The sequence below is a fragment of the Molothrus ater genome, chromosome 1 (genome assembly GCF_012460135.2).
Source record: "Molothrus ater isolate BHLD 08-10-18 breed brown headed cowbird chromosome 1, BPBGC_Mater_1.1, whole genome shotgun sequence".
NCBI classification, from domain to species: Eukaryota; Metazoa; Chordata; class Aves; order Passeriformes; family Icteridae; genus Molothrus; species Molothrus ater.
This window is the reverse complement of record NC_050478.2, coordinates 21,170,421-21,184,526: the sequence shown is the minus strand read 5'-3', so window position 1 is coordinate 21,184,526 and position 14,106 is coordinate 21,170,421. Positions and strand designations below refer to the sequence as shown.

The window sequence follows — 14,106 nt, the reverse complement described above, 5'->3', positions numbered from 1 at the left end:
TTTCAAAGTCTAAGCAGTTTGTGGGAACCCAACAGGAATTACATATGCAGTTTTTCTTTCCATAGACTAAGGGTAGATTCATCTCACAGTGAATCTAAGAGTTCTAAATTGGAGCTAATTACTACAGTCAGTGGAGACAAAAAGGTTCCTCCAAGGAGTGAGTCACAGTGAATAATTTAGGTTGCCAGGGACCTCTGAAGGGCATCTGGAGGCCATTTGCTTGAACCCTTGCTGGTAACAGAGCAAACATAGATCAGGTCCAGGGAAAAGAGAAAAAATATTTTATGCATATCATTAACTACTTCCATTTTAGCTCTGCTTACTTAACTCCATACAACCTATGAATATGCATATCTGTGTATACAAGTAATTATTACAGGTTATGTTATTCAGTAAATATTATTTAAAAAATTATTTATGTTATTCAGTAAATAAAAATCAAAGCTCTCATGATAGGTTAATACATAGGCATCAGATAATTCCTAGTGTTGCTAATATTTTTTTTAATTTATTTTGCATTCACTTTTTCAATGACAAGTATCAAATCAAGTAAAGAGTTACTATAATAACTCTGTCTAATAAAGAAAAAAACACATGATGTTTTAAGGTATTACTTTAATTGCACCAATAGCCAATTGAAGCTCAATCAAACCATGCATCCTAAAAAGAACATGCAAGTTTGGGTAGGTATTTAAGGGAAATCCTCTTCAGGTATTTACTTAAATATGTGCTTGAGGTTCACAGTTTAAGTGCTGAATTTCAAGACACATGTAAAATGAAACATAGGTACAAATGTTTGATGTTTCTTAACATTTAAATATTTTCCTGAATCAGGGTGTTTATTCACAGGACTTAAAATGTCTGTTTAAATAATGAATTATTTACTCTAATAATAAAATTATTTTTGTTGCTGTGTTTGAACAGTTTGAACAGTTTTTTACTGTAATTTACACCCCAAAATATATAATATCTGATTTTTAAAAGAATGTGTTTGAAGGAAATTGAGTGGAACTAGTACAACCACATGAAACTATGATTTCTCCAAGCAACCAACCTAGAAAGGAAAGGGTTAGCCAGGGGTGAGTCTGTAAGTGTAAGCATATGAATCACCTCATTCATGTGACCAGGTGTTTGAGGCAATGAATGCTCAAAGGATTAATTTATACAGTCTATAGCCTGGCCAAGGTTTTGCAAAGTCACTATTGATTTTGGATCACTCTCTTTTGGCTGCTCAGTTTGGAATAAATGGAAGAAACTTACATCACTCTACAGCTTTTCAGACCCTTCGGACATTTCAAATTACACATTTGGAAAAGGAAGTGGGCATCAAAAATTTCAGATCTTCCTCTATGGAGAAAATTTCCAATTGACATAGTTCTGCTTATGTCATTCAAGGCAGTTTAGGAATTTAAAATTAAACACTTTCACTGAGTAGCACTAAGACTTTCATATTAGTGAAATGTATTGTAACATTGAATCAATTAATTCCTGGAGCAGGTTATGAAAAGACAAATCTAATCCCTGTGAGGGTTTTTTAAGAGCCTTAAAAAATGAGTGCAACTGTAAGTTGGTTGGTATAGATCAGATGTACAGCTGCTCAAGCCTTCCTACATGTTGTAAAATTATGTTTGCCCTTTATTCCATGTGGGAGTTGTATTGCTGGGGAGAAAATGAGTACAAAACCACTGAACATATGCCAAATGCCTGAGAAAAAAATGACACTGAAAAATGCGAGACATGTCCACTCTATTGCTTTGAAAACAATGGGTCTTGACAACATATGAAAGATCAGATTTCTATCTTTGTTTCTGGAAATTAAAAAAACAAGTGCAGCCTGGACAGTCTAAGTACTTATAAAAGAGTTTGGTAGAATTATAGTGTAAAATTCATAGGTTTTTTCTTCACTGGAGTAATTGAAAATAACTTATCTTCATGCTTTATTTTCTCATTATTTTCTGGTTCTGAAATAATATATGCCTTTTTGATGTTTTTCATTTTCGGGGATGCATGTAGGCTGATGGTTCCACCTCCCTGCTGGAGGTGGAACCTCAAGAACCAATGAAAATTAAAACTTTATACAGACCAGTTCACAAAGCATGCAGAAAATGGACTGTATGATACAAGGACTTCAGTTTACATTTCCCAAATTTTGAGCCTTGACAGTTCAAACCATAACAAATGCAAAACAGGGATCTGAAATAATCATTTTACCTTCACATAACTGGTCTGGCAGCTTCCATTGCTATCTGGAATCTGGAAGTTGCTGTGGAAGTTCACCTCCAAGTGATTGCTTTCATGTGTAATGATGGTCCATGTGCATCTGCTGTTCATGGGAAAGTTTTGAGGCCAGTGAGGCGACTTGATTGTACCATTATCTGAGTGAATGATTCCACCACAGCCTGGAAAGAATAGCAACAGATGGGAGAAATATTTAAATATTTTTGAGTGGTGTTGTGTTCAGCTTTGAATGGTTGTTTGCTTCTGTGGCTGCAAAACTGAGAGAGGAAAGCCCTGATACTCACTGCAACTTCATTTACCCCTCCTGATTTTCTTTCTCCCACCCCTGCAGCAGGGAGGTAGTTACACTCTAGAGGTGTCTCTTTGTACTTCACTTTATTTTCTCCACAAGCTCATTCTCGCCACTTCATAGCCTTTTACAAGGTCCATCTATAAACTCCTGGCAATTTGAAGTGAATATTGCTTTGGAAGAGTGCAGGGGTCTGGAGTACATCTGAGACTGCAGGTTCCCCACACCCCACAGCATGCACATTGTGACAGAGAGCCATTCAGAAAAGCACTCTCGGGACAAAAAACAGTCTATTGACATGTCCTTTTTTCTTCTCACTCTGCAACATGCAAATACTGCAGTTCCACATGTGAATCTGTTCAAGCTACATCCGTTTACCCAGGGCAAAATGGTGACCTCCCCCGCCTAGGCAGCCCTGTGGATTTCAGTGGAATTATGGGATGGGCTGAAAAACATGCCTTCAAAAATTGCTAACAGATTCATTTATAAAGGCCAATCGCTGGTCATGGCTCTGTGGCAGCTCATGATTTTACACAGAATAAGTTTAGTTAATTTGAAACATATTTGCAAATACCATGCCAAGAATAATTTATTAGGATTATGTGTACAGTACTATTATTTCAGATACAGTGTAGTAAAAGGATGAATAAAGGGCAAAAAAAAAAGGTTTTGTAACATCCTAGTTTTTTCCTCTTAGTTTAAAAAATATATAATAGCTTCAATAGGAAGATGTTATTTTTCATTCTTCTCTGTTAGAAATGGCAATTGTGTTTAGAAGGATGTGAAGCCAAGTTTTGGTCACAATACAGAATGCAGACTGAGATTCTCAGTGAACAAATGAGAAGAAAGTTGAAGAAAGTAAACTAGAGATCTAGATATATAGATATATAGATATATAGATATATAGATATAAATGAAAACTCTCAGAGAGAATATGCCTATGCACATGGCACATGTAGGCTAATGTCTACTACACCATTGAAGAGAGGGCTTCATTGCACATGAAATCTTGGGGAACAGTGTCAAAAACTTGCTAAAATGACAGTGTATATTCATGCAAGCATAGACTATTGATATGTTTAAGAAGACACTCCATCAACTAACTGTGTGAATACAGCTGCATCATTAGTGGACAGAAAGATGATCGGGATCAGCCAGAAGGTTTGCAGCTGGAGGTAACACTAGGAAGCATGTGCCAGCTCTGTACTGAGCTGGCATTTCTGTCAGCTGTAATTTCTGCTGTAATTTCTGCCCTGCCACCATCTGCCACATCTACCTTTAGTCCTTTAATGACTTCCTGAAGTACACTGCACAAATGGTGAGCTACAGAGTGATGATAATTTCAAGAGAAGGAAGGTAGCTTTGAGAAATGTACCATTCAACCCTTGTGTATATCACCTTCAGAAGTGTACCAACATCTCCATCACAGTGCAAGAGTTCTAGGCTGCTGTCACATCTGCTCTTTGAGATGTTCTGTCTGCCTCTCTGTTCTGGAATTCACTTCTTCCTAGTTTTAAGTGTTTAAACCAAATCAAACTGTGGAACAATTGTTATTCATGAAGTGAAATGTCTCATAGTCCTTGACAATAGATACCACTGCTGGGAGGGTAATGGTAATGGTTTCAATTTACGGCCATCAAGAAACTGCCAGTAGGAGGTTTAAAAAGTACAAAATCAATCCAAATTTGAATTCATTGTGTAAGATCAGAAAGCACTGGATAAATACTTAATTTTTTTAGTACTGGCTTCTTTCAAGGATCCTGAAGATGATGGCATGCCTTTCTTTTGTTCTTTAATGCAAACTTACCTAAAGATTCTGCTGTCCATGTTGCATAAAAGCCACCTCCTTGAAGGGAGTGATCAGAATTAAAGATGACGACAAGCTTGTTGGAACCAGAGCGAATAGTCCCAGGTGAGGTGTTTCCACAATACCTCCCTATGACAGGAGACCCTGGAGAGCCACCGTTCAGGATAGTTACAGAATCCCACTTACAAACTGGATGGTTTTCAATGTGGAAGGATGTAAAAGTAAGCTGCAACACACAAAGGTGACATTGAGGAGCTAAAACCAGTCACTCTCGGGGAGGGTATAAAGCAATTCCAGACAGATCCTGTAGCAATCGTGGCACAATGATTTCTGGGTACACTTAGAAATCTGACCCTCACTTCATGTCAGGGTCTATTGATTGGAACTATTGATTGGAATCTTGCCACTATAAGTAACAGCAGCTACTTAGCTTGAAGACAGAAGTGGAAGAGGAATTAATAGGTTCAAAACTGGCATAATTGTGTCTTAACCATATTTTGAAACAAAGTATGTGCTTCGAAACAGTGCTGAATATGTACAGGTGCTGAACACTTTCCTGCATGCAAAGTTTCTGCTCATGAAATATAACAAGCTATGCAAGCAAAAGGCCTTGGATTTTTTTTTTCTTCCTATTATTTTGAATCAATACACTAACAGTTGCTAAAAATAATGTTTGTTTCCACCAAAAGAGAAATAGTTCTGTGGTTCATTCCTGTGGGCCTGGATGCATCACATAAACAGACTGGGCAGCTCCTGACCCTGTCTCCCTCCCACACCAATGCCATTTGTCCTTGGAGAGATATGCTCACACCTGGGATTTCCAGTTCAAACATTTAGACTGCTGGTTCTGTAGACTCCAGCATTTGTTCATGCTGAAATATTGATGTACACTAGTAACTGCCTGGCCTTGTTTCCATCAGTTTTTGGGATTTTTAAAGTAAGTTTCAGGAGCAAGATCTTTGTAGAAAAGTTTAGCAAATATGCAGGATTTTTTCCTGTACCTTTTGTCTTCACTTCCAAAAGAACCTCTCTAAGACTAAATACAAATTTAGCTGTAATAGTTTAAATTCAGAACATTGCCAGCAACTGAAACTGGCAGCTTATACTGGAAAAAATTAGTCTGCCTTCACTGAGCATGCTGCTACTCAGTCCTTTCAAAACAGAAATCTGCTTTCATCTGATTAAAATTAGTTCTGCTTTAAACTAGTTTGTGGATAAAATAGAAATCTTGTGATCTACTAAAATAATCCTATATTCCCTGAAATAAGTACATAAGCAGTGGTCAGAATATCAAGTAGTGGAAGAATTAGGACTGTTCAGTGAATTAAGTTTTGCACTCCTTGGTCATAAAGGTGCTTAAATTGGTCTGTCAGGAGTTTGACTCAAGAAAGTAGCACCTCAGGCAGACTTTTAATACCTATTGGGAAATTGGAGCAACATTTCATTGATGTAATTTGTACCAGAAATCATAAATGTTCCAGACTACCCAGTAAGACACAAAAGTAACTTTGTAGTGGCTTGAAACTTTCCTGCAGAGAAGAAAACTTTCCCAAACTTTCCTTCAGCCTCATGTTTATTCCCATGATAGTGAGAATATCCATGAACATCTAATACAATGAGTTATTTCAGTTTTGTAAACATAGCAAGTCACTGTTTAAAGGAGAAGTCAGTGCTATGTTTTGAAGTCAAGTAATACAAGGATCCTTCTGTTTTTCAGAAAGGACAATCTTCAAATATTTTGTTGCGTTATCTTCATTCCCTCTTTTAGTTAAAATCAATGGGAAGATATTTAATTATTCCACATTCCCAATTTTCCAAACTGTCCCAAATCTGTTCCGCAAAACTCAGAAGGTACTTCTCACACTGCCTGCTGTGCATACAATTGTGACAAGTTACTCACAGTAATGGTTTCACCTTCAGGGGCTTCCAACACCCAAGAGCAGCGATTCAGACTGCTGTAAGGCTGTGGGTAGTTAGGGCTTGAGATAACTCCCCCTTCCCCTGACTGTACTCCACCACAGGCTGCAGGAAAAAAAAAAGTAATGTTTAATGTTTCAATGCATTTTCAGAACACAAGACTATAATCAAATTAGTGGAAGATTATTCAGATTGTAATAGTAATAAAATATATTTAAGATGTGTAGATAGAGTTAAAGGTGAACAATTTATCTGGGGAATTCCAAGTTTTAAAATCTTAGTCATTGAATGCTGAGTAAAAGGATGCAACGACCTTGAAGCTTTGCATTTATTCTGATGCTTAATATAACTCTGCAAAACCTTTGCCAGCTGACACATCTGCCTCTTCCACTTTATCGTCCATTTGTTTATCTCAAGCAAAGCAGTGCCATCCTTGGACCAACACAATGAAGTAAAAAAGTTTCTGATGTGTCTAGATAAGCCTCAAGGCTAAAATCAGCTGTGACAGGAAGAGTAGCTGTTCTGGCACACAAATGGCAGAGTGGTGTAATTTGCACTGATATGGCTTCAAGTAGATTTCAAAACGAGTGCAAAGGTTCAAGCAGCAGAATGCATTTCAGCTCTGCTAGCACTCCAGAGACCTATCTGAAGTAAGTCAAACTTGGCTGCTATTACCTGTTACATCCCCATTCCCAAGAGCAACCAGCTGCTCTGAGTGTTGCAAAATCTCAAATGTGGTTTGGGGAATGCCAACTGTGAGGCAGAAAATCAGAGTTCAACTGCTAGCACATGCTTGCTTTAGAAGATATAAATAGTGGCTAGCACTGTGTAACTTTTGAGGACCTCTTTGAGAGTTGATCCCATCATGACTATTCCCCATATCACCAAATGACTGGCAACACTCCCCAGAAGTGCCTCAGTCAGCCAAGGCAGCAGTCTATTGAGCCATTTACCTTCAAACGTGTAATGGGCTGAGAATCCTTTATCTTCTGTGTTTGCATCACTGACAAATTGTACCCAGACCTGGGGGGCAGCTATAACTAGTGGCACAGATGGTGCAGCCTGACCACAAAGTCTGGCTATTAGCTCTCCATCAGCATTCCCTAAGCCAAGGAAAAAAAAAAAAAGAAACAAAAACCATATCACTTTTTGAGTCCTGAAAGAGCTACAATAATATAAAGGAATAGTGCAAACATGCAAGTCATTCTGTTTTGACAAGAAAATGGAGAAGAATACATATCACACTTAGTAACTGATTATTTCTTATGGATATAAGCAGAGTGTTGCAATTCATTGTTGGGATCTAAATCTTGGCAACAAGAAAGTTCTCTCCAAAGTTATAGCAATGACCCTTTTAATACCCTGGGCTCCTTTTCTACCCTTCCTGCACATTTTCATATGTCATATCAGACACACAAAATCCTCACTGTTCTGCCTCAAAATGACAGACCTTTTGGGGCAGAACAGTGGAAAGAGATGGCTTAAGGACCATATCACATTGACACCTATTGAACCTTTGTTTTTGTGACCTCCTCATTACAGTAAACAGGGACTTTGAGTTTTCTACTGTATTAGGATGTGCACCATTCATGAATAAACTGTCATCACTGTATTAAAAGTGGGCATCATTTTCCCAGGGAACTCAACCTGTTTGAAAAAAAAAAAGGCAGCATTTGCTGAAATCCTTGAAGCCTAAAAGGAAAGCAAAACACAGGCCACTGTGCTTGAGTGACACTGAGTCTTTTGAATCTTTGCTCAAGTTGGTGAGCTCCTATCTATCACATTGCTAAAAGCAGTTTCTGTTTATTACTGATAAATTCCCAGGAGAAAGAAAGTGAGGGTAATAGCGTTCCTCATGACATCCAGGCAATGCCATTCCTAAGTTCATTTCTCTAATAATAATAGCAGCTTGATGGTCTTAAAAGTATCCATTCAAAACCAACTCCTAGCTCTGTACTAAGTGGCTGGCCATTCTTGTGAAGAAGGCAGTAGAGCAAGAGGGGAAAATTTTGGGTGCTCTTCAAAGCCTTTTCAGAGTTATTGCTAATCATGGGTTGGTTGAGTAACTTCACATTTCCATCATATGCAAGTGACACAGCCACCATTTGAAATGCCTTGAAGCACAAGGAGGAAAAGGGACATATAATAAAAATCTATCATGCAAATTACACAGAGAAATGGTACAAACTGTCTTGATAACATGCACTAAAAATTATATTGAGCTGTACAAGCAGAAAACATTAATGATAAATTGTGTTCAGGAAAAAGTAGTAAAAACTACTTTTAGCATTAATATATGAAACGCGTTTTCATTTTTGTACATTTTATGAGGTGATTAACTATGTGACAGATGTCACTCAGGTTACTCAGTCTCTACAGTGTGAAAAGTGATACCAGTCATTGCTTTCATGAATGGCCAGCTGGCCAGAGATCTAGATTGTTGATAAACAGAAAAAGAAAACAGAAATATTTTGCTGTAACATTTCATTCAAACTGAAGGGAATGGTCTGAAAGACAAAATGAAGAGTCTTCCACAAAAGCCAAAAGTTAGGAATATATTCCACTGTAGCAATATGTAGCTCAGCTGTATTACCATGTACAACCTACATGCACGTGCATGATCATCTAACAACCTAATACCTTACCCTAAAAAATTTGAAATACTTATTTTATCTATTTAGCTTAAATATTAGTCATTGAATTACAGCCAATTCTGCTTTTAATTTTTTTTTTATTTGAGTGCCATGAAGTGTGTTGTACGGGCATCACAAAAGAATTTTGCACATCTCAGTTCTATTTGGGGTCTCTTGGGTCTGTTAAAGCAAACTTTCCCTAACTATGCATCTGCTTTGTCAAGAGTCTTAAACATCACCTGTCTGCTGATTTTAGTGTCATTCTGCACTACTGCATCTCAGTGCTCATTAAATGCTACTTGTCAGCATACACAGGTGAATGAGGGCACTCTGCTTTTGACACCAGGCTAGCTGTGAAATTGGAGGTCCATTAGTAGTGCTGAAATGGACACTGGTACTTAGATGACAAAATTGTGTAGAACAAAACAAGACTACAATTTCTTTCTTTCAATTTTCCTTGATTGTATTGCCTGGAGGCCTGAGGCTCATGATAAAGTGAGAGCAGCAGGAATGGGTGAGTAACAAAGCAAATATATTTTACTGTTTCTTCTCTGAGTTTTTTTTCTATTATTTTCCAACTCCAGTGCATACATGGAAGAGAACTGTTAGGCTACACAGCTCTGCAGGGTCTGGCTCTACACCGGGCAAACCAATGCTATACAACCAAAAGCTCTTGCCCAAATGAGTGCAGATAAGGATGGGACAGATTCCTGCTCTCAGTCTTTTCATATGTTTCAGAAAGCATTTCCTGGTCAATTAAAACCTGCTGTTTCTGGGACTCACAGGTACAGCCTTTCCATGAAGACAGCTGCAGCTTTCATTCTACATTTGGCATTAGCTGAGAGACTTTCATGTGACATTTCCAGTTGCTTGCTCTTGTGGATAAAGATGCTCAAATATGCAGGGATATCACTGGTGCGTTAATCCTGTGATTTTTTTTTTCATTTAAAATGCTTTAGTCTGTGTTTTGCAATGTATCCTCACAGGAAATAAGTATTTATTTTTGAAGAGTCATCTTATAGAACATAAAAAAGGATGGATGGGATGCATTCCAGAGGCTATGAATAATTCAAACATTCTTTACTCCGTTCCTGCTGTCCCTGGAGATACTTCAAGACGAGAGAGAATGGGAGTGGACCAAATAAATTATTTTGATAACTGCAAATGCCATCTCTCAAGCAAATGAAGTGGAATTCATATTGTCCCATGTAAAGAGAGAGTCAGGTGAGTATTGCAAACAGCAAAACTAGTTATGTTCCCAAGATGTCTGTCCAGTTTTCCATTCTCTCCCCCTGAAAGAACATGTGACCAAATCCATGCATCCATTCCTCTGGTAGTGAAATCCCACTTCTTATCATGGATGCTACATGGAAGGCAGGATTTGAACACTCTCAAATGTACAGATTCTACAACAGCCACTCCCTGCAAATATATATGAATGAGATTTGGCACAAACAGAGTTGTACAACCAGAATCTTGATAGGCTTCATCCATTCCCCTGCTGAACATACAAACCTATTCGTAGCTCTAGGTAGTCATACTGGCAGTTCTGGTGATGTTCCAAGTGGAAATCCTCAAAAGATATATAAATGGATGAATTGTAGTGAGAGGGATTTTCAATGATCCATTCACAGCTCAGGTTACTTGTGTAATTTCCGATGCCATCATAACCAGGAGAAGAGAAATCCCCACCTGTATGTGCCATCAGGATTCCACCACAAACTGCAGAAACAAAATATGGTTTATTTAAAAGTGGTACTAATTCTTGTATGAGGAGAAATCTTGCCCCTTTTCATTCAGATAAGTTCACATCAGAAAGCATGTGCTGATTAGATCAAAACCTTTTCCATCTTCTAACTTTTGTATAACTTACTGCTCTGTACAAGAGAATTCTTCCCTGTTTCCCTGGAATTTATTGGCAAATCTTTAAAAACACACATGTAAAGCAAAGAACAATTATTTACAGGATCAAATAAAATGTTTCAGCAGCACTATCAATATAACAGGCATTATTTCATATTTTGATAAAATCTCACTACAGCTTCAGTTCAGTATTGTTCAGCCCTACTCATTACCCAATTCTAGGCTCAAGAGAATAAAATTCATGGAAGATGCCCTCAATGCCATAGTAGGATGCCTAGGGTGGGAGCTGGAAAATAAGTTCAAAAGGCTCAAGGCTGTAGTAGTATGGCTGTGCCAGCTGCCTCCTCTCTGGAGGCTGAGCTTGCAAAAGTAGGTTAGCTGCACTCTTTCACAAGCTACAATAAATTAATTACCCCCCTGAGTAATAAGGAAGCACTTGAATTATTCAATTTGTCTATAGCACTATGCTTTTTGAAACTTTTCATGGAATAAGGCCACTTCAGACCATCTTTTATTCAAGACTCTGTACAAAAAAATAAATCAGTAGGGGCAGCAGGGACTGTCATCCATACGAAGCCACATGAAGTCCATTGCTCACAGAGATTCTCCATTTTTTTTCAAGTTCTTTCAGCAAATTAAAGATAAATATCCATTCCCATCCAGAGATGAAAGAGAAAAAAGGTATCAGAGATTTGTTATCTGTTTAGGTAATTTTGTTTTCTACTACTCTAGCTATGAAATGACTTACCAGAGATCATCACTTAAGTAAAAAACATACACTACCTGCATCTTCACTAGAGGTGTATGAGACACTGAAGCCTCTGGCTGCACGGGACATATCTGTCACCAAAATGACTTTCATTGTGTTTCCAGTGGATTTCACCTCAGTGCCTGGATTTACTTCCCCACACAGCTTGGCCAGCTGGGGAGAGTTTTGCCGAAGGCCATTGTAAACCTGTAGAGTCAAAATAAACTCTTATGACACAAATATACAGTCTTATGAGCATCTCCTGTACCATTTAAGAGTGTTTACACCCTTTAATACAAAATTCACTGATGTCTCTCACAAGGGGTTAGCTCTCAAATTTACCCAAACCTTGGAAGAAACTTTCATTGCCTTGAGTGGATGAGGCACTGAAGTAAACATCAAAATAACTTGCTTATTTTGGTGAGATACAAACATATTCTCTCCCTTTCTCTCTCTCTCTCTCTCTCTCCTTTTTCAAACAGAAATTGAATTTTTTTATTGAGAAGAATACTGTGGTTTAGCTCAATATTTATATATTCAATCACTTAATAATGCCAGCTACTAATAATATAAATTTCATTTCAAATCATTATCTTTTAAAGCCAACATGATCTTTATCAAAATCTTCTCCAACATACTGAGTGCTGGTGTGCATTTCTGATTATTTCAAACATTTCACTTTTTGATGATCCAGGGATATTTTGCTCCATTTCCTTCATGCACCCTTTAGCCTAGGAATTAATTTCCTTCTTTCTACTCTGCAGTGCAAGCAAGGCAGAAATGATGTTTCCCACTGAGACTTGGAATAAATTAGAGTATTGAAGGCATAAAAGCCAGCAGGAAAAATTTTCCTTTAAGAGATCATTATCTGATAAAAAGCCTGCTGCCAAAGGTTTGTCTAAAGCATCTGTGAAGAAGAACAAGGGAAACATCATCTACAAACCTCAAGGGATGAATAGCTACTTCAGCCCCCCATGCTTGTACTTGGATAGGCTTCTGATCATCCTACAGTTAATTCCTGTATTTGCACTGCTTATCTGAGGAAGTAGGAAGCTAAACTCTACCTCACATTCCTGCAAATTCATAAAGGAATCAAATTTTTGAGGCATTTGTACATCTGACCAGGGCCAGGTCTGCGTGCCAGGCTTGAATTTTTTTTTCACTAAATAACCAGAAATCAAAAATAAACATCGTAATGTAACCAATATCTACCTTTTTTTCAAGATTGAGAATACAAGTAAAGTTTCCTGGAGTTTCTCTATCTTTAGTTCAGAGCACCTGTCGTGGTATGACAGGAAGCAGGTTTTCTGGGATATGCTGTGGTCACCAATAGGTGTTCAGATTTTAATATTAGCACCTGGTGTGGCCACTGCGGACAATGGATACGCCTCTGAGAACACAGGGGTTAAAAAGCAGAGCACACCCGGGGAAGTTCTCTTGGGTTTCCGCGAGGGAAGCAGGTCAGACCTCCCCCGGCGCAGCTGCTGGCTGGGCGAGGGAGGGGAAAAGCCAAGCGGCCGGGAGAGGTAGGCCTGGCCCCGAGGGTGGAAGGGTGGAAGAGAGAGAAGCACCAGGAGGCATCGGGCAGCCCCCCAAGGAGACAGAGAGAGAGGGGCCGCTTGTGGGAGTCTCCAGGCAGGCAGAGCCCGAGTTTTTAACCCCTTTTTGGACAATGAAAACTTTACAGAACATTAACCTTTCCTAGAAGAGAGATAGAGTAGAAGACAAAGAAGGAAATGGGCAAGTGTGATGAAAGTCTGAGCAAGTGAAAGATGTCGGGAGAGAAGAATCTTAGGTGAGAAGAGATGATAGAGTAGCTTAGCTGGACTCTTCTTGTTATAGCCATGGACAGAACCATTTTCCTTGTGACACAGAGACTGCATCCAGGGGGAGGCAATGGCTCAGAACCGAGAGGGTTCAGTGTTGGTACCCCTCGGCCCCAGGAGGTGAAATTTGGGGGGGGACAGGTGTCCCAAAAGTGTGGCTGCGCTCTTTTTGGAACGGGACAACGCATCCTTAAAAGACGAACCTAAAAGCAGCTCTGGTCCATGTTCAGTAGTGAGAGCACTAGACATGAAAAGCAGAGGTCACCATAGCAGATGTTCTCTGAGCAGTGCCACAAGTGACATGGAAACACACGAAGTTTCAACAGTGTTTCCCAGGAAAGCTTATAGCACAAGAAAGACTCCTCTCCTCTTGATGAACTGAGAATTGATTGTCTGAAGGGTAGTGCTAGACCGAGAGTTGAAATTTGAAAGATAGACATATTAGAAATTTGGTGTGCGGAGGAGGAAATGTATTTGTAAAGTTTTATTTTTCTTGTGTGTTCCTTTTTACATATAGTTGTAGTGTAGTTAATAAAGTTTTCTTTATCTCTAAGTGAGAGCCTGCTTTGCTTATTCCTAGTCACATCTCACAGCAAAAACCAGAAAGAGTGGATTTTCATAAAGAACACTGGCATTGTGCCAGCATCAAACCATGATACACCCATTTGTTGCAATCCCTGTCTTTTTCTACTTTTTTTAGTGGACAGCAGAAAATAAAAACAGCAGTAGATACTTCCTAAGTCAATAAAACCAGCTAAGTCAATAGAACTGATTGATGGATTTTG

The 14,106-nt window shown here is 38.7% G+C and overlaps 1 protein-coding gene across 1 annotated transcript in view; it reads right to left on the bottom strand.

Annotated features, from left to right (window-relative positions):
• CUBN (cubilin) overlaps positions 1–14,106 on the bottom strand; it is a 144,508-nt gene that overhangs the window by 31,007 nt on the left and 99,395 nt on the right. The window contains exons 49-54 of the mRNA XM_036406448.1: positions 11,531–11,702; positions 10,400–10,606; positions 7,205–7,354; positions 6,235–6,356; positions 4,335–4,560; positions 2,212–2,399 (exon numbers count right to left, since the gene is read on the bottom strand). Coding sequence (XP_036262341.1) covers positions 2,212–2,399; positions 4,335–4,560; positions 6,235–6,356; positions 7,205–7,354; positions 10,400–10,606; positions 11,531–11,702 — 1,065 coding nt within the window. The remainder of the gene's footprint in view (positions 1–2,211; positions 2,400–4,334; positions 4,561–6,234; positions 6,357–7,204; positions 7,355–10,399; positions 10,607–11,530; positions 11,703–14,106) is intronic.